Genomic DNA, 20989 nt, shown 5'->3' on the forward strand with positions numbered 1-20989 from the left:
AATAAAATAAATAATTAACTAATAAATCATTAAGATAAAATAATAAATAATTAAAATAAAATAATAAAGAAAAATAAAGGAAAAAAAGAGAAATAAAATTGGGTTGCCTCCCAACAAGCGCTTGTTTAACGTCGCTAGCTTGACACATCAACTAGCATTGGAGCTGTTCCAACTGAATTCTTTCATTTGTACGAGCTTGAGTATTCTCCTTTTCTGTCACATCCACTATATTTAGGTTCAACATCCTTGTGCCTCTTTTTTTGGTTTTGTTTTTTTCTCCCAAAAAATCTTATGTGTGCCTATCAAGGGGCCAATCCCTTTTGAGTCGTGTATGGTCCCATCATTTTTTAGAAATGTGCATTTGAGATGCTCGGAAAGTGGTTTTAATTCCAGATCTGGTGCCTGCACAACAGAAGGTAGAAGTTTAGTATTCATAGGAGCCAATAATTTATTAACAGAAAAATCATCAAACATCATTTGAGATTTATCTCCATAAGATGACTTAAAAGTTTTTTCTACTGATGAGTCAATTATATCAACATGGTTTATGTCAAAGACTTCACTTGGGTGACTAATAGTGCCATAAACGTTAAACTTCACGATCTCCCCATCAAACTCCATCGTGAGGGTTCCGCTTTGTACGTCAATCTTAGTATTTGCAGGATGTCTGAAGACCCAGGAGCGTTATCCTCCTCTATTTTTATCATATAGAAATCTACAGGGAAGATAGGCCCATTGATTTTGACTAATACGTCTTCGAGGACTCCTTCAGGATGCACAATGGACCTATCTGCCAACTGAATGATAACACATGTCTTTGTCAAAAAACTCGCGTTAAGTGATTCATAAACGAAAAAAGGCATTACATTTATGAAGGCCCCTAAATCTCATATAGCCTTCTTAATTCCCAAATGGCCTATTTTGCATGGTATAGCGAACATACCCCCATCTTTGCATTTTACCGGCATTTTCCGCTGTAGCACTGCGGATACATTCTTACCAACACTTACCTTTTCATTACCTGTTAGTTTTCATTTCTTGGTGTAGAGTTCTTTAAGGAACTTGACATACCACGGAATTTGTTTAATGGTATCCAACAGTGGTAAATTGATCTCGACATTTCTGAATGTTTCGAAGATCTCCTTGTCTTCTTTACCTTTCTGACATTGATTTAATCGTCCTAGAAATGGAGGTTGGGTTTTTAGCAGTGGGGGTTTCACTTGGACCTATTCGTCTTTTTCGGGATTTTTCTAGGTGATTTCTTGGCCAAAATTCCTATCAGGAATTGGTTCCAATACCTTTCCACTTCGCAACGTCACTGCATTTACGTGTTGTCTTGGATTAGGTTCTATTTGTGATGACAGCTTCCCTTGTGAGTTCAATTTCTCAATTGATATGGTCAATTCTCTTATAGATGCCTTGGTTTTCTGTTGAAAATCAAGCATATTAGCTGCTAATTTATTGACCAAAATTTCTAAAGAATTACCTGAATCTTGTGGCTATTGTGGAACCCGATTTTGGTATGGCTAGCTATATCATGGATTAACCCCATAACTTAAGTCAGGGTGATCCCTCCATCCTGGGTTATAGGTATTAGCGTAAGGGTCATATCGCCTTTGCGGTGGCCCAAGAAAATTTCCCACAGAATCTAAATGAGCCATAGTATCATCATTCAAACTGGGACATGCATCAGTCGTATGTTCAGGGGTAGCATATATTCCGCATAACTGGGCTGTTTTTTGTTTTTTCTATAATAAGAGAATTCATCATATTAGTAAGTCTGTCAACTTTATCCTCTAAGGTTGAATTACTTAGCTGGTGAACCCTGCTAGGGGGTTAAGGATCTGCTCGAAATTACTGAGAATTTACAGCCATCGTGGAGATTAAGTCTCTTGCTTGCTGTGGAGTCATGTTGACCAACGCTCCTCCACTAGCGGCGTCTACCATATTCATCTACATGGGTTTCAAGCCTTCATAAAAATACTAGAGCAAAGACTGTTCTGTGATACCGTGTTGTGGGCAACTTGCACACAACTTTTTAAATCGTTTCTAATAGTCATACAAAGACTCTGCGTCTTTTTGCCTTATACCCACGATTTCTCTTCTTAACTCAGCTGCACGTGACGCTGAAAAAAACCTGTTGAGAAACAAACGAGACAGATCAGCCCAAGTTGTTATAGATCCAGGAGGTAAATAAAATAACCATTCCCTAGCAGAATCTGCTAAGGAAAAAGGGAAAGCATGCAGTTTAATTTGATCCTCAGTTACCCCCTAAGGTTTCATACTAAGGTAAACCATATGAAATTCTTTCAAATACTTGTGGGGATTTTCGTTTTGTAACCCCTGAAAAGTTGGCAGTAACTGGACTCAAGCCTGACTTTAATTCAAAATCAGTATCCATAGTAGGATACGCAATGCATAGTGGAAGTTGTTCTGCCAGAGCTTCGGCCAGTTGCCGAATTGTTTGAGCCATAGGTTGAGGTGCTAAATTAGGGTTTTCGTCAACCCTAGCATTAAGCACTTCTTTTAAGGAATCGACTTCTACTTTTTCGCCTTTAAAAGTTTGAGTAGGGTTTTTATTAACCCTAGACTCTACTTCGTCGTCGATTCTGATTTCTGACGGTGGATTACTTTGAGTCCCAACCACCGCTGACTGCTTTTTCCTTGTGATTAGCTCTCGCAGTCTTTTCAATCTCTGAATCAAACGCAAGAGTACCTGGGGCAGATCTGGTCATAAGAAACAAAAAATAAGATTAGTACGTTACCGATCCCCGGTAATAGTGCCAAAATTTGATGCGTCTTTGAGAGCACCAAATATATCCTATTTCCTACAAAATAATGAAAAAGAACAGTAAAGGAAAGTAGGGTCGAATCCTCAGGGACCGGATTGCACGAATGCTTTTTTTTGAAATCCTAAACAATTTCTTGGCCAAGAAAACCTGCGTTCCTGAAAAATAAAAAAAAGACAGTATTAATAATTTTGAAATAAAATAAAAACAAAATTTAAAGTCGTATTGAAATTGCGAAATTAAATAAATTACGAAAATTAAAATGGAGAATATAAAAATAAACAGAGTTTGAGGAAAAGAGAGTTTCTTATGTAGTGAGATTCCAGCTTCCGGTTGTCTCGATCGGCTTTGGATTCAATCCTTGGCTTTTTAGTAACTCTTCTCGAGCAGGATAAGCCAGTTATAGTGGAAGAGGACGCTTACGACCACCAGCTCCAAGAATTTAGACTTAAGATTTGGCGGAACTTGACTCTAGCTAATAATCGCTTTTGTGGAACTATCTTCTGCTAGGTCATCACTTCCCAAAGGCGAATACCACACCATTTTGTCTCTTGGATTCGCCACCCTCTGACACAGAAAGCCAATGGACCGACTGTGCAACCTTCTCAAAACATACAAAGCGGCCGTTCCTTGCACAAGTTGAAAAGATTACCTATTAAGGGACATGGACGAAAGCATCAGCCCTGTAATGCGGAGAAGCGATGAATACCCTGTTGAGAAGGCTAAGCGCGAATTCTAAGCCTCATGAACCTTTTTGGGGAATTTCGACAACCTTCGGCTAGATTGGTTTAGTGGCTCGTGATTTTTGGGAAGAAATAAATATAATAGAAATTAGATTTTTATTGAAGAAAATATGGAGAGTATAAAAGACAGAGTACAAAAGACAGAGCTTTTGGGAGAGGGAGCGTTTACAGAAAAAAGAGATGTCCAATATGTGCCATTCCATCCCCTATTTATAGTACTAGAAAACCTAGTCTATTCCTAATTAAATTCTAAAAGATAAATACAAATAAATAAAGATAGTTAAAGATAAATGAAAATAAATCCTAAAATTAAATCTAAATAAAAATTCTTAATAATTATCCTAATATAATTGAAATTAAAATAGGGTCTTGTGCTATAAAATCTTTTATTTTGTATTTTAGTCATTGGGTCTTCCATGTTTCCATTTTTGGCACCACTTCTCTCTTTCTTTGCATGTTGGCCCATTATATCTTCAAATTCACACTTTTTGCCTTTAAATTTTCTTTTGCCTCCAATTTAGTCCCTAAAAGATAAAATATCATAAAATAACCCAAATTAGTAGGATCATACTCAAAATAAACATGCAATTAGCACATAAAATATGTCGTTCTAGAGTATTATCACTAGGCTCAAAATCGCTTACCGTTTTAGATATGATAATGTCTATCGATCCTTCTGATGCTATCCTTGAATGAAAGAAAGATTTCGAGATATCGCCACCACAGCCTGTGGAAATGCTTAAGCCCGAACTAGCAATACCATCATCCTCAACCCGACCATTGATTTTAGAAGCTTTTGCAATCATATAATCCTTACCAGGTTCCTCCACAACCCAACCCGTCAAGGAAGAATCCCTATTTTCCACTAACCCATTAGATGGCTCACTCCCTTTATCTTATTTATTAACCATCAACAAATTGCTCTCTCTTAGGCCCTCAGAAGCCCTAGAATACATTGTTCTTAGATCATCTACCAACTTCCTGGACAAAACGGGTACAACAACTGACCCACTAGCATTATTTTAAGCCTTGAAGGACCTGCCAAATTCTTAAAGCCTAATTTATTAAGTGGGCCTCTATTCTGAGCCCTACTTTCCAAATGGCTTGAATTGTGATGGAAGACCTCAACATCTTGATTGCCTCTGGGTAATATTTCCTTCCTCTTTTTACGCCGATTATTCAGTACCTCATCTCTATCACCAGAGTTGATTCCAAAGTTAGCTTCCATACCTGTCAGAGCCTTAAAACGAGACCCCTCATTTTTTGTCGTAATTCCAGTGCTTATCTATGATAAATCCCTCAATTTCCACCATGATTTATTCTCAACAAACATCCATGGTTTGTATGTTTCACCATTCTCACCCATTCCATCAACGGCCATACTTACAGCTTCTAGTAGCGTTTTAGACAATGGTAAATTCTTTTCAGGGTTGGGTTTAGAGACCCTAAAAGGACAGGCATCCTTCACATGACCATATATTCCATAATGAACACATATCGTTGGTAAGAATTCATATTTAACTCTCTGGATTTTTCCATTAATTAAAATTTGTGACACCAAAAGTTTATCTAAGTTTACATATACAACCATACGTGTAAATCTTTCTCTTGCCCTGTTATCTGTATTCATATCCAATTTAGCTACCTTGCTAATCATTCCCCCTATTTCCACCAAAATCTTACGCTTATACATGTATCCTGACAAACCCGAAAATTTGATCCACGACATTACCACGCTCGGAAATGTTTGTGTTGGATTAAAAGACACTATCCATTGTTACACTGTTAGATATTGACCAGAAATAATCCGAGGTCCTTCTAAAAGAACGTTTTCACAGTCAAGTTTGTTGTTAAATTTGGTCAAGAAGCATCTATTCTCAATATCCATAAGATGGAGCGGCGACGAGGGCTTCCATAAGCTGTAAATTTCATTCTATAATACCGAGAAACCAATGTTATGTCCAAGGAGTTTCAAGATCACAGTATTGTCCATATCCCTAATAAGAATTTGATGAATCCTATTTGAGAATTTGATTGAGGGAATACCATTGAAAATGGACTTCTAGATATCTCCATCTAGTAAATCAAAATCCTCAGTCTCCTCTAAACCTTTCCCAACAATGTTGGATGAATGACTAACTAATTTGTCTTTCCAAGAAATTGTTAGTTATTCAATCAGATCTACCAACAAATCCCTAATCACGCTCTTATCTTTATCTTTATCCTTAAAGCGAACCTTCTTAAGGATTAAGCCTTCCACAGAGTTATCTCCAGACATAATTTTCACAGAGAGAATTCATTTTACTATCTTGCTTTACTGTTTTATTATTTTAAACAAATTTAATTTTAGCAACATATTAAACATATTAAAATACATTCAAAACATGCAATTTTATGTTCAAACATTAATTAAACGAAAACTTGCGCATCTCACTAAAATGAGAGTACTTTCTTACTTCATGCATATCATTAAATTGTCAACATAAACTTAAAATAAATTCATAAAAAAATAACCAATAGCGCCTAAATTACGTACCAATATGTAACTAAACCAAAATTACATAAGGTTTCAAAACAAACAACTAAAATTTGGGACTACGCCAAAGCACTGTTACTATTGTAATTTGACTGTTTTGTCCTGTATCATGCATAACCTTTGGGGGTGGAGTGTAAATGTATTTTTGAAACTATTTTGTATAACGATATATTATTTTGTTAAGACACTATCTTTTTACAAGAATATTCTTAACTTTCAATGCTTGAATTTAATTATTATAATTTGTGCATGAACCTATTTATTTGAACTTATCCGCCAAATGAATTGAACTCTGTTTTAAAATGCCAATGATGTACATTGAAACCTTTATAAAGTAATAGTCATCACATGTTTTATACTCGTAAATTTGTAAAGTTTTACAAGCTTCCACTGAATGATTTGTTTAAGAATAGTCTGATTTTAAGTTATGACACATCATACTTGGATCCAATTATCGGGTCAAATTTAGTGCGTTACAATTTAATTTTGTCAAACCTTTAACTCTTCAAAGTTTGCACAATTATTTGAATAGAGAGAAAACACATGTTTAGAGTTTCATCTACTTAGTGAAAGTTAGAAATCATAGAATAAAGGTGGGAGAAGAGTTACATTTTCTTGAATAATTGAGTAGATTTTTAAATTGTTCATATATTTTTTAAAAAAATTAAGTATTCTAAAAATTGTATAAATTTTTTTATGAATTTTATAATTCTAAAATAATTTTAAAATTTATATATATTTTTATAAATTTTCTTATGAATTAGTTAAAATTTAAGTATTCTATTTTATCAATTTAAACTTAATTCTAACTAATTCAATAAATCCAACACTCTATACATTTATAAATTCTATCAATTTGATCCTAAAACACATGTCATTAAAATCTAATTAAATAAGAAAATTTATAAATATTAAAAATTAATGACATTTATATTTAATGTAATATTAATATAATTTTTTAATATTAATATAAATATTATTATAAGTTTTTTTTATTTAATTAGATTTTAATGACATATGTTTGAGTCTCAAATTGATAGAATATGTGAATATTGAGGATTAAATATGTTATTATACCAAATAGAAAAAGGTCACATCATCACTCCTATTTACCATTTAGTAAAGAGAGATTAAAATAGAAATTGTTTGCTATTTAACAAAAAGTGACTAAAATAGAAACAATCAAAAATATGAATAACCAAAATAGAAATAATCTAAAATATTAGTAACTAAATTGAAAACTTTCATAATTGTAACAATGAGGCTTATAGGGTACATAGGCTAATAATTTTTTATTGATTCTTTTCCAAAAAAAAAAAAGTTCAAACTACAAAGAGGAAACATGTCAAATATCATTTCAAACAAATTATCTACCTGATTCCAAGTAAATATGGTGATATAATTTATAGCTGCCCTAATTGTTAGCCCACCAAAATTTTGATTGAAGTTTTTTCACCACATTTTTGTCCAATTGGAAAGCTTTGACAAGGATATCAGGATTAATCGATGGATTTGGTCCGAACACTGCATTGGCTATTGTAATGACACCAGGATTCTGGCTGCTCAAACCAGCGAAGGCAACGGCCTTGGTTTTTCCCACATTGAACTGGAAGTGAATGAGGCCAATTGGGAAAACAAATACATCTCCAGGGTATAGGACCTTGGTAATGAGACGATTATCGGTGTTGGATGTCACAAAGCCAACATAGAGTGTGCCCTCGACAACGACTAGGATTTCGGTGGCACGAGGGTGAGTGTGAGGGGGGTTTAGGCCACCATTTGGTCCATAGTCAATTCGAACCAATGAGATGCCAAGAGTATTGAGCCCCGGTATTTGAGCAACATTGACGGGAGTCACAGTGGATCCTACCGGATTTGATGTGTTTCTAGGAATGTTGAGCCCTGAATAATAGAAGTCTTCTGCTTTGGCAAGCTTTGGATCCTTGCAGAACTTCCCATTAACAAACACTGCATAAATGAAAAGAAGAAAGTTATTTCCATGTAGCATGCATGATAATAGGTTGTTATATTTGAAACACAATTTTAAGAACAAGAGATAAAAAACAAAACTTACCACCATCCTTGTGGTCGTCGATGGCTACGCAGAAGTCTTGGAGAGAACTAGGATCAGATGCGTAGGCTAATGGGGAAGCTAGAGCCAAAAGACAAAATGCTAGGATGAAATAAGCACTTTTCATTGTGATAAACGTAATTTTGTAGCTTAAAATTGTTTGAGTTTGGAAAGGATGAGGAACTCTGCTAGAGAACATGACTATTTATATATTACAATCTTTGAACTAGTCTATGTTTTTTCATTTTCATGGAGCAAATGAAAGTCTTACCAAGTCTATTGCATTATTATTATTATTTTAAAATCTGATGAATTATCTTCAACTACTACCCTGGTCTCTTCACCGGAATCCCACTTCCTATGCTTACATCAGTATCTTTGTCATGGAAGTAGTCAATTCTGTCAATTAAATTATATCTTATGCAGCACTTAATACAACCTGATCCATTCGAAGGTTGACTTTAGGAGGTATACAAGGTTGCTAAAGCACTCCAGGCCATATAATAATGTAATTTAAGTAATGTTAACACGTCCAGGTTGACAACATTTTGCCATTTGGCAGTGTTCAAACATAATCCCTCCATTCAAATACAGAAATTTGCATATTTTACAGTCATTCTTACGATAGGATGCTGGCATGTAAGGATTTTCATGCATGCAAGACTGTATAAAAGTATACTTACCTCTATTTTATTGTAACAAATGAATTCGAGAAATTGTGTTTCCAGGCCGGCTTATTTACCACCTTCGGGATCTATTAATTAAATCAAATAAAATAGCAGAATTGAGTTACGAAGTATTTGCAAGAAAGGACCTTAGAAAGATTCAATACTTGTGGTTTTATGAACCGTTCAATCTAAAGATATACATGGACACCCTAATCCAGTTCAAAAACTTAAGCTAGAAAGTGGAAACACCATAATTGGATTTTTTTTTTTGTTTGAAGTCAATAGAGTATTTAGAGAACAAAGAAGACCAGTTCCATTGCAATGTATAATGGCACATAGCGGTTGAAGAATGAGTCATTCACATTTCTTTAGAAAACAGTAATTCATTACAGACTTGGTAAATCTTTCATCTGTTTCCATTTTTAAAATTGGAATAAAGAATGAAAATGATAATGGACCTGCAGTGCGGCTAGAATCTATAAATAGACATGCTTTCAAACTAGATTTCTCACACCTCATAAACTAACAATTCTTACAAGAATATAATCGAGCTTAGGTTTGGTACTTACAGCAATGAAAGGTGTTCAATTCCTTGTAGCATTTGTGCTCTTGGCTTTGGCTTCTAAACTTGTCTCAGCTTCAGATCCAAGTCCTCTTCAGGACTTTTGTGTAGCAATTAATGATACTAAAGATGGTGGTGTGTTCTTTAGTTATTTGTTTTCTTTGAAACTCTATCTTTGCAATATATTTGTTTCGACTCTTACTAAAATTTTTACTTTGCATTTACGCAGTTTTTGTTAATGGCAAGTTCTGCAAGGACCCAAAGCTTGCCAAAGCAGAAGACTTTTACCTTTCAAGGCTCAACATTCCAGGAAATACATCAAACCAAGTCGGATCAATGGTCACTCCAGCCAATGTTCAACAAATACCAGGACTTAACACTCTTGGCATATCTCTTGTTCGAATTGACTACGCACCTTATGGTGGCCTAAACCCTCCTCACACCCACCCTCGTGCCACTGAAATTCTAGTCGTTGTGGAGGGCACACTTTATGTCGGTTTTGTTACATCGAACATGGATAACCGTCTCTTCACCAAAGTCCTGCACCCTGGAGATGTCTTTGTTTTCCCGGAAGGTCTGGTTCACTTCCAATTCAACATAGGGCATACCAATGCAGTTGCCTTTGCCGCTCTTAGTAGCCAGAACCCGGGGGTTATCACCATTGCAAATGCAGTGTTTGGCTCAGACCCCGCCATCAATCCTGATGTTCTTGCCAAAGCCTTCCAACTGGATAAGAATATCGTTAACCAACTGCAGTCCCGATTCTGGTGGGATAACAACTAGAGGGATTTATTTCGAAACTCCATGAAACTTATGTAGTGGCTAATTGTTTGGATGATGTTTGACTAGTTTCTCTTGCTGAATTTAGTATTGTTTTTAGTTGAAAAATAAAGAGGTTGATTATGTACCCTGGCTTGCCAAAACCTCTCTATATATTATTTTGGTCGTACTATACGGAGTCTTGTAATGGAAATTTGTTTCTTCTGCTATGGATGTTGGATCTTGGAGTTTGGCTCAACCCCTTCTTCGTGTAATGGAAATTTCATCTATCATTTGTTTAGCTAACCATTCACAGTAGTAAATAATAAAGATTCGAAAGAGAAAAAGTGAAACAGTGAAAGTACCATGAATACAAAAACCTCCCTCAGAACATCAAGCCTTGATCCAACCTGTGTCATATAACTGTAAGAAACAATTATGACAAAAAGAAAATGAATAAACAACCTAGACATCAAATTTTAATTCTCATTATACCATACACACTCACATATAACGTGTGCGTATATATGTATACATAACAAGCCAAATCTGAGTGGCAGAAGTAGTGAAACAACCTTCCATGGTTCAACATTACTCATAATTTACCAAAGAGATTAAGGTCATAGAAACAGGACTTGACAATTTAAGCTTCCAAGATAATAGATGTAAAGAGCAAATTGCAAAAGGCAAGTTGGAAGCAGTCCAACTTAAACACAAGGATCAGTTAAGAAAATTAAAATGGAAATAAATTATTTAATAAATAACTACTTCAGGTTTTAGATTTTAGCATTATGATTTTAGAAATACTAATTATTTGTTCCATATAACAAATGATTTACCTAAATTCCATATTTATTGATGTAAGTAGAAAGCAATCCGCCTACTAAGTTCGGAATATTCAACAAATTAGCAACATTTGATGCCAAACTCTCTTGCGCTAATCCTGCCTTCTCCAATATCTCTCTAATTTGTGCAGATATAAAGAAAATTCAAGAAAAAGATAAAAATGCATAGTACGATTTTCAATAACATCAACCCTAAATCTACTTAAAGGTTCCAAAACGTAACATTGTTTGGGGGCTGAGACAGTGAAAGGAAACTATTATAAGGATTTTTAATAATTTTCATTAAATACTCACTCAATTATGGGAAGTTACAAAATAATAATTTAATTTTTCTTTTGTTTCTTTTTCAGTTACCTTCCATTCAAATAACGACATGATAGCTTTTAAAATTTGCATAATAAAAATGTAGCCTCAAAGTTTACACATTATGTTAATTTAGTCTTAAATCTAAAAAAATAGCCACTAATACTTACATATTACCTAATTTATATTGACATGTAAAATTTTAATTTTTGTAGATATATAATTACATTGAAATTAAAACAAACTCCAATAGAACACAATGTTTGGATCTAGTACTCTTTAGTATAGTTTTTTGTCATATACACAAGTAATTTTTAGAACAGATTGGTTTAATAAAATTTCTATTATTCACATTAATATCATTATTATTTTCCCTTTATGGTTTTTGCATGCAAAACAAAATGAACAAACAAATATTGACTCCCTAATTATATAACACTTAACTCATATTAAGTTACATTATGTGGTTGGATCATAAACGAGAAGACCACTTATATTAGTAGGTCATCTAAATGGTTAATGGTTTGATGAACCAAAATTGAGTAAATAAATTCAAGAACTATTACATTGTCTATCAAGTCCAAATAGGGAAATACCTTATCTTGGATATCGGAGTAAAAAACTCCCAAAAGATAGAAACATAAATGCGATTGTTTGGAATGTCAATACTTTGGACATGACCCAAGATAAATAAATCCTAAATCCGTTTATGGATTTATTCGCTTGTGACGTTCATAGTGTGGCTAACCTTAATCTTAAGTAAGTGATCGACTATATGTGTGTGACTTGTATATTTTGATGTATTTATAGCTTAAGTTCAATTTGTAATAGAGCTGAAAGTTGGAATATTGGGCATACAAATTTTGCATGACACGACTTCATTTACAATAGTAAAATTCATAACTTGACAAATGGTAAGTGGTATCCTCTTATTGACATTACTTGATAGATGGAAAAGTAAAGTTGCCATGAGTCTTTCGTCTAGGACGAATGATGTAATTATTGTTTGTTAATAATTAACTTTTACATGAAAGAATATCTAATGGTTACCATGAGATAAATTAGAACCATATTGGATGAATGAATTTAACTAAAAAGATTAAGAATATCCTATGAGAGTAACACAAATGTGGCAAGGTCATTGAATGGACACTTAATAAGTTGCTTTTGTAATGATATATAATAGAGAGAGCTCAATCATGATACTTTAGTGGAACAACTCCATTAAATCATGTTATAATTAATAGATGAAGAATTAGAAATTAATTACAAATTATTTGATTCCTAATTATATACCTAATTGGTCCCTCTACTAGCTTGGTACAACCCTTGACAGTTTCATTTGAATCGATGTAATGGTTAATTGAAACCAACGAATTAGAGAAATAGACAACATGTATCACTATACACAATAAATGTGTTTTCTCGCTATAAACAAGAGATGACTTAAATATTAGATTAATTTATTCAAAATATTACTTAATTGATTACAATTAAATAATTGAAGTTTGAAATGGAAATTAAATTAATTAGCCATCACAATTTTGTTGAACAATAATATTAAATTTATTTGCTCATAAATTCTAGAATGATAAAGTTGCCATAACTTTAATGAAATTAAAATTAGGTTGAGAAAATAATTTAATAGAGTGAATTAATTAAATTTATTTTAATTGATTAAATAAATAATATTTTGTAAATAGAAAACAAGTTATTGGATTAGTTAAACTATATGTGTTGATTTATAAACCAAATAACACCTATAAATGTACCCAATACAAGAAAAATGGCCCGATAAGCTTATCATACATGGGATGGGCAACACATAAGGATCCCAAAGTGGGTGTCCCTTGCCTACCTTTGTTATCCTGTCAAAATAATTCAACTAAGATTTTAGTGATTTTCTCTGTATATAGAGATCATAGGTTAGGTTAAATCAGACCATACTAAGTATTGATACTCTGTCAAATTTTGATGAAATTTATTTTTCAAATAAATTCTAAATTTGAAAGGGTGATTTTTTTTTTTAATTTCTAGTCCATATCAATAAAATTTTCATTGTGCTCATGGTTTTTGTGAATTAGAATCCACACTTTAAGCAAATCAAAGTTTGAGAATAATAGAAAATGTCATTTTGATAGAAAGTAGAAAAACGATTTAAATTGATACGAATTTGGTAAAAAATTTACTGTCATAAATAATAAACGTGAAAAAGCCCAAGTCAACTTGCGGAATCCTGCTGATAACTTGTTTTAATTATATAATATATTTGAAAATAATGAATAGGATGCTCAAAAACTCACATTATTTGGTTAAATGATGACCACCCTTTTATATTTAGAACTCCTGATAAAGATTGTGTAGTAAATTATAGCCTTTTATATCTTCTTGTGGACTTTTCTCGTCGTAGGGAAAGCCAAGTCAGGGGTTGGGCAAGGCCAAGAAAGGCATGAAATATGACGTCAAAGCACAATTACCTTATTTCTCATCAGTGAGGCCTAAAGTCATTGGATTCTCCTGCAAACAATGTTGCCAATTTATTGAAATTGATCACATCATATTTTCTGGCAGACCAATTCACTAAACTCATCCTTGCCCATTCCAATTTTTCTCTTACTCAAAATCCAAGACAATATATATATATATAGGAGTTACATTTATAAAGTAATGATTTAGGAGAGAATATGCTCCTGACTGTTGTCTGATACGTTAAAACCAAAGCTAAAGTTAAGCTATTCCTTCAAAGGGCCGAAAGAAATTGTAATTAGGAGAAAGAGATGAACGACTAATCAAAATAAAATTATTTTAATATTTTGTAACTACTAACATGAATTATTTTATTATTTTAATATTCATTTTTATATAATATTTTGTCCTTTAATTTTTTTTATGCTGTTACATTTAAAAAAAAAATTATGTTATTAATTTTCATTTACGATATTTCTTTATATATATATATAAGCATTTTTACTTGAGTTAGGAAGAAAGAATTAGCCTTAAAATGGTGTTGCCCCAACGTGTTAAAGTCGATATTTGACACTTTAATTCAAAGTTTTGAGAGGGAAAGGGCGAGTGAACAGGGAATCAACATTGTAGAAGGACAATGACTCACTATGCTCAAAGTTGAACCATTAGAGTTGCTGAGTTGATAAAATTGATTGGTATTTGTTAGCTTCTTTATTTCAAGTTTGCATTTTAATTTTTGTAATTTTTTTTAAAGAATGTTAGCTATGATTTTCATTGTTTTCTATTATAAAGGAGCGTGCATGGATGAAAGATTATACATCGATATTCTTTGGGTTGGTGACAAATTTTTATAAGAAACTAAGCTAGGATATGAAAACTCATGTTATTAAGATTATGTTTCTTAGTGTTGTATTTTGATCTATTTATATAAGATGTTGCGTAAATATATTATCAATAGGATAATGAATCAAATAATATTTTTATCACTTATAATTTGTCTCTATATCCTCTTTGGTTATTTGTAATAAATAAGGTGGTATTTATTAGTTACATTTTAATTTTTAATAATTATATTTTACAGTTTTAATGAATTAGTTGAACTTTAGTTCTTTTCATAGCCAATTGGATGACTTTTAATTTATAATTAATTAGTTATACTTAGTTTTTTTTATCAATTACTTTCATTGTCTTTAAATTCTATTTTTGTATGTTACAAATTTTCTTTGTGTATATTAATTTTTTATATATTTTTTAATGTTGCCATTGCAGAAGCTTTAATTATTGTGCTAGTTTTTAGAGGATGTAATTGGTGGCTCAAGAGAATAGAAGATGATTTATTAGACCTTGAAAATATATAGAGAAGATAAATGTGACAAAATTTATAGTTTAAGTATCATTTTTAATGAAAAAAATACTTTAAATATTAATTTAAAAATTAAGATATAATTTAGGGGTGAATTTACAAATAAACCAAAATTGTATTACTAAAATCTATCTTAAACGATCTAACTACAAAATAATACTATAAACATTAAAGAGTTATAAATTACATCAACTTATAATTTTTCGTACAAATAGATAAGGGCGAAGCCAAAAAATTTTTTTAGGGGGGCCGGATGAAATTTTAATTTTTTATAGTTTATATTTTTATAATTTGTAAAGGATTAAATTGAATTTTTATAATTTTAGGGGGGCCAAAGTGCAATTTTACATTCCAAATTTAAAATTTTTAAAAAATTTCAAGGGCCTAAAATGAAAATTTTCATTTTAGGGGGGCCGGGGCTCATGCCCCCCCCGGCTACGCCCCTGCAAATAGACTAAACATAATTGGTAAATACAAAAAAAGATAAAAAATTTCATGTATTCTTAAAGATTCAGCATTCAAATTTTAATTGTGTCGACAAAAGTTGATATCGACATCTTGAATGTTAAGTTTAGATCTCATTGGGCATAAATTATATATTAATTCTCTGAATTTATTTTGGTTAATTAATTTAAGTTAAATTATTAAAATTTACTGTTATTTTATTATAAAAATGTTTCCATATATAATCTAACCATGCAAAGGGCGATAATATTCCTAGTAAATTATAATTTTTAATGCATCAAAATTTATCAAATGAATTCTTAATTATATACTGAAACTGAATATACAAAAAATGGCTTAATTAATCTTAAAAACTTAAGTTAATTGTAGTCATCATTGAATTGTTTATTACATTATTTCTAAGATTTTCATTATATTCAATTAAAAAAAAAAACATTAGATGGCCTTAGAGTTGAATGTCTTACATGAATTGCAAAAGTTGACAAATAGATGGCCTAGAGTCGTGGTGCAAGTTAAGATACAAAAAAGACAAAAGCTTCAATTTCTCCGTAATTTTTGTTGGCCTGGCCACCCTTTCAATCGCTGGGTGGTCCTCTCCAGCTTCTTTACTATATTTTCTTTTCTGTAATTCATGTAATTTCATTATTATTTCTTCTTCTTCTTCAGTTTATTTCACAAATCAATGAGATACAAATATCATATTTATAGAATTATCCTCAAAGAAGAAAAAAGTTAAATTAGCAGAAATCACAATACTAGAATAATTCAAAAATAAATTAACAATATATTACCATAATCAAGTTATTAAAAATTACATTCTAATCTGATATCATCAGATCAATTTGATAATGAAATTTGATCAACTAAAAAATTATTGTCGAAAGCTCTAAGATACTTACTGCATTAATGATATAAAAAAAAATCAATTCTCAAATAATTTATTTTCCTTGTGATCATCTGAAAATCCAATTTTACAAGTCCTCTCGAAATGGTTTTCGATAGATTTTTACTTGATAAATTTGTTATATACGCAACCGGAAAAAAAAATGAAGTTTGAGTTTTTATTGTTGGGTCCAAGTGTTGAAGGTTGCCTCTATGTATAATTATTATACCTATACAAATTTAACAGCATCTAGTCAACAAAAGTGGGAACTCAACCAAAAGTAGTCTTGATTTACTGTAAACAACTGCAGCAGCATGAACGGGGAACGAGCTTGAATTCAATTTCCGATAGTCTACGGGTACAATTAAACAAAAATGATATCATGGATCTGCTAACTATTGGAACCCACCCACATTGTTTGAAAAGTCAAAAAGGGTGGGCACCGAAAGTAGAAAGTAAGATTGGTTGGCAAGTTGGGTTAAAAGTTGGCATGGGATAATTGCAATTTTGGTCCCTAATTGTATAGGGACATTGCAAGTTGATCCTTAAACCTCAACTATAAATAGGCCTAACCATTTCTTACTTTCTTCATCCCACACTTGCCATTCTCTACTTAAGGCAATTGTTCTCTCTCCCTATTTGTAAACTTTCACTTGTATTTTTGGAGTGAAATATATTTGGTAGTGCCCGAGGACGTAGGCAAAATTTGCTGAACCTCGTTAAAATTCTAGTGTTCTTTATTTTTGTTCTGCATATTTTGCAAGTGTCATTGTAGTGATTTATTGTGCTATTAAATTACGATAGAGGGATATTCTGGCTAGGAAAGATCTGGTATGTAAGCGATCCTCGTGATCCACCTCTCTTTCCTGGGAATTGAACTTAGTGTGATTTTTCAGTACAATAATTTTACTCTTTCACACGCTTCCGCGCAACAATTGGTATCAGAGCCAGGTTCGTACTTGGGGAATACGACCGTTTACGATACTATTCACGTATACGGCACTGTTCACGTATACAGTAGTTGGGACTGAGGAGAAAAATGGCAGCAGCATCGTCATCAGCAAGGACTACTGTGACAAATGCAAAATTTGAAGTAGAGAAATTTGACGGTACCAATAATTTTGGTATGTGGCAGTGTGAGATCCTGGATGTCTTATGTCAGCAAGAGCTGGATATAGCCCTTGAAGAAAAACCTGACAAGATGGATGACAAGGAGTGGGCCAAGATCAATAGACAGGCGTGTGGTACAATCCGCCTATGTTTGGCCAAAGAGCAGAAGTACTCCGTCATGAGGGAGACATCAGCGAAGAAGCTGTGGGATACATTGGAAGAAAAGTTTCTAACGAAAAGTCTTGAAAATAGGCTTTATATGAAAAAGAAACTTTTTCGGTTCACGTATGCACCCGGTATGTCGATGAATGACCATGTGAACTCATCCAATAAAATTTTAGCAGACTTGCTAAATTTGGATGAGAAATTTGAAGATGAAGACAAGGCATTATTGTTGTTGAATTCCCTTCCTGATGAATATGATCATCTTACCACCACATTGCTTCATGGGAAAGATTCAATCACATTTGATGCAGTCTGTAGTGCGTTGTATAGATCTGAGACTCGAAAGAAAGATAAAAGAGATCACAGAGATACAACTGCAGAAGTCTTAACAGTAAGAGGTCGTTCACACAGCAGCAAACCTGGTAGAAGGGGTAAGTCCAAAGGGAAACCCGCCAAAGATGAATGTGCCTTTTGTCGTAAGAAAGGGCATTGGAAAAAGAATTGTCCTAAGTTACAAAAGGGCAAGTCTATTTCTAATGCATGTGTAGCGGAGCATGATGAGGAGTCAGACTTTAGCTTGGTTGGCATGGCAATGGCATGTCAAACGGATGAGTGGATATTGGATTCGGGATGTACTTACCATATGTGTCCTAATAAGGACTGGTTTTCTAGTCTTGAAGAACTAGAAGGTGAAGTTGTTTTTATGGGCAATGATAGTGCCTGTAAGACAATGGGTGTAGGTACAATCAAATTGAAGAACCATGACGGCTCAATCCAAGTTCTGACAGATGTTCGCTATGTACCCAGCTTGAAGAAAAATCTCATCTCATTAGGGGCCCTAGAATCTAAAGGGCTCACAATCACTTTGAGAGATGGATTACTAAAGGTAGTAGCTGGGGTATTGACGGTGATGAAAGGCACTAGAAGAAATAACTTGTACTATTTAAATGGAAGTACAGTTATTGGATCAACATCAACAGCTTCTGCGAAAGATGCAGATTCAGAGGCTACCAGGTTATGGCATAGGCGATTGGGGCATGCTGGTGAAAAAGCTTTGCAGACTTTGGCGAAGCAAGGCTTGTTGAAAGGTGCAAATTCTTGCAAATTGGAATTCTGTGAACATTGTGTTCTGGGCAAGCAGACGAGGGTAAAATTTGGTTCAGTAATTCACAATACGAAAGGAATTCTGGACTATGTTCACAGTGATGTGTGGGGACCTACCAAAGTGGCTTCTTTGGGAGGTATGCACTATTTTGTCACTTTTCTTGATGATTATTCAAGAAAAGTATGGGTGTATCTAATGAAAAGAAAAAATGAAGTTTTGGATGCATTTCTGAAGTGGAAGAAGATGGTGGAGACTCAGACAGGTCGAAAGGTCAAACGACTTCGATCAGATAATGGTACTGAGTACAAAAATGATCCATTTCTACAAGTATGTCAAGATGAGGGCATTGTGTGACACTTCACTGTTCGAGATACACCACAGCAGAATGGGGTGGCAGAACGCATGAATCGGACTATACTGGAGAAAGTTCGATGTATGTTGTCCAATGCTGGATTGGGCAAGGAATTTTGGGCTGAGGCAGTTACATATGCGTGCCATCTAATTAACCGATTGCCATCAGCTGCAATAAATGGAAAAACTCCTATGGAGATGTGGACTGGTAAACCTGCTACTGATTATGATTCTTTACATGTTTTTGGTTCCACTGCATATTATCATGTAAAAGAATCTAAGTTAGACCCAAGAGCAAAGAAAGCATTATTCATGGGTATAACTGGTGGTGTAAAAGGATACCGTCTCTGGTGTCCTGATACAAGGAAGATTGTTTTCAGTAGAGATGTAACTTTTGATGAATCAACCATGATGAAGAACGAGGATTCACAAAAGGATGACAAAACCAGTAGTACTTTGCAGCAGGTGGAGTTTGAAAAGGTTAATGATGATCCAGCTAATATTGAAAGAACAAATGATGAAGAAGTTTCGACCCAAGAACTTCTACAACAACAAGATTCAATTGCATATAGGAGGCCAAGAAGAGAGATTCGTAAGCCTGCTCGCTTTGACGATATGGTGGCCTATGCACTTCCAATTGCAGATGATGATGTTCCTTCCACTTACACAGAAGCAATAAGTAACTCTGATGGTGTAAAGTGGAAGCAAGCTATGAATGAAGAAATGCAGTCTCTTCATAAAAATAGGACTTGGGAGTTGGTGAGACTGCCCAAGGGAAAGAAGGCAATTGGATGCAAATGGGTATATGCAAAGAAGGAAGGATTTCCTGGTAAAAATGAAATACGATACAAGGCTAGATTGGTAGCAAAGGGTTACGCTCAGAAAGAAGGAATAGACTACAATGAAGTGTTTTCTCCAGTTGTGAAGCATTCGTCTATTCGGATTTTGCTAGCCTTGGTTGCGCAATATGATCTTGAACTAGTTCAGCTTGATGTGAAGACCGCGTTTTTACACGGTGATTTGGAAGAGGAAATCTATATGACTCAGCCAGATGGATTCAAGGTTGCTGGAAAAGAAAATTGGGTTTGCAAACTGACAAAGTCGCTTTATGGATTGAAGCAATCTCCGAGGCAGTGGTACAAGCGATTTGATCAGTTCATGAAAGGGCAAAGGTACACAAGAAGTAAATTTGATCATTGCGTGTATTTTCAGAAGCTACAAGAAGGAACTTTCATATACTTGCTCTTATATGTTGATGATATGCTAATAGCATCTAAGAGCAAAGTTGAGATTGAAAGATTGAAGACTCAACTCAATCTCGAGTTTGAGATGAAAGATCTAGGAGAAGCTAAAAAGATTCTCGGCATGGAAATATGTAGAGCTCATGGCAGAGTTAGCTTGTCTCAGAAGCAGTATTTGAAGAAAGTACTACAGCAGTTTGGCATGAACGAGCAGACCAAACCTGTAAGTACCCCGTTGGCTTCTCATTTCAAGCTTTCTGCACAACTATCTCCTTCGACGAATACGGAACGAGAATACATGTTGCAAGTTCCGTATTCTAATGCAGTGGGTAGCTTGATGTATGCAATGGTGTGTACAAGACCCGACATTTCACAGGCAGTTAGTATAGTGAGCAGGTATATGCATAATCCTGGAAAAGGACATTGGCAAGCTGTGAAATGGATTCTACGGTATATTCAGAAGACCGTGGATGATGGATTACTGTTCAAGCAGGATAATACACTTGGTAAAGGTGTTATTGGGTACGTTGATTCTGACTATGCCGGTGATTTGGACAAGCGAAG

The 20989-nt window shown here is 33.8% G+C and overlaps 2 protein-coding genes across 2 annotated transcripts; one reads left to right on the top strand and one right to left on the bottom strand.

Annotated features, from left to right (window-relative positions):
- Positions 1–7350: 7350 nt before the first annotated feature.
- LOC107956483 (germin-like protein subfamily 1 member 13) lies at positions 7351–8310 on the bottom strand. Its single transcript, XM_016892134.2, has 2 exons — positions 8143–8310; positions 7351–8036 (listed from the first exon to the last, which is right to left on the bottom strand). The coding sequence occupies exons 1-2, from the start codon at positions 8264–8266 to the stop codon at positions 7483–7485; spliced, it is 678 nt and encodes a 225-aa protein (XP_016747623.1). The 5' UTR covers positions 8267–8310; the 3' UTR covers positions 7351–7482.
- Positions 8311–9323: 1013 nt separating this feature from the next.
- Positions 9324–10451, top strand: LOC107956482 (germin-like protein subfamily 1 member 14). Its single transcript, XM_016892133.2, has 2 exons — positions 9324–9504; positions 9599–10451. Exons 1-2 carry the CDS (start codon positions 9381–9383, stop codon positions 10150–10152), a joined length of 678 nt encoding a protein of 225 aa, XP_016747622.1. The 5' UTR covers positions 9324–9380; the 3' UTR covers positions 10153–10451.
- The last annotated feature ends 10538 nt before the right edge of the window (positions 10452–20989 follow it).

Source organism: Gossypium hirsutum, chromosome A07 (genome assembly GCF_007990345.1).
Source record: "Gossypium hirsutum isolate 1008001.06 chromosome A07, Gossypium_hirsutum_v2.1, whole genome shotgun sequence".
In the NCBI taxonomy this organism is placed as follows: domain Eukaryota; kingdom Viridiplantae; phylum Streptophyta; class Magnoliopsida; order Malvales; family Malvaceae; genus Gossypium; species Gossypium hirsutum.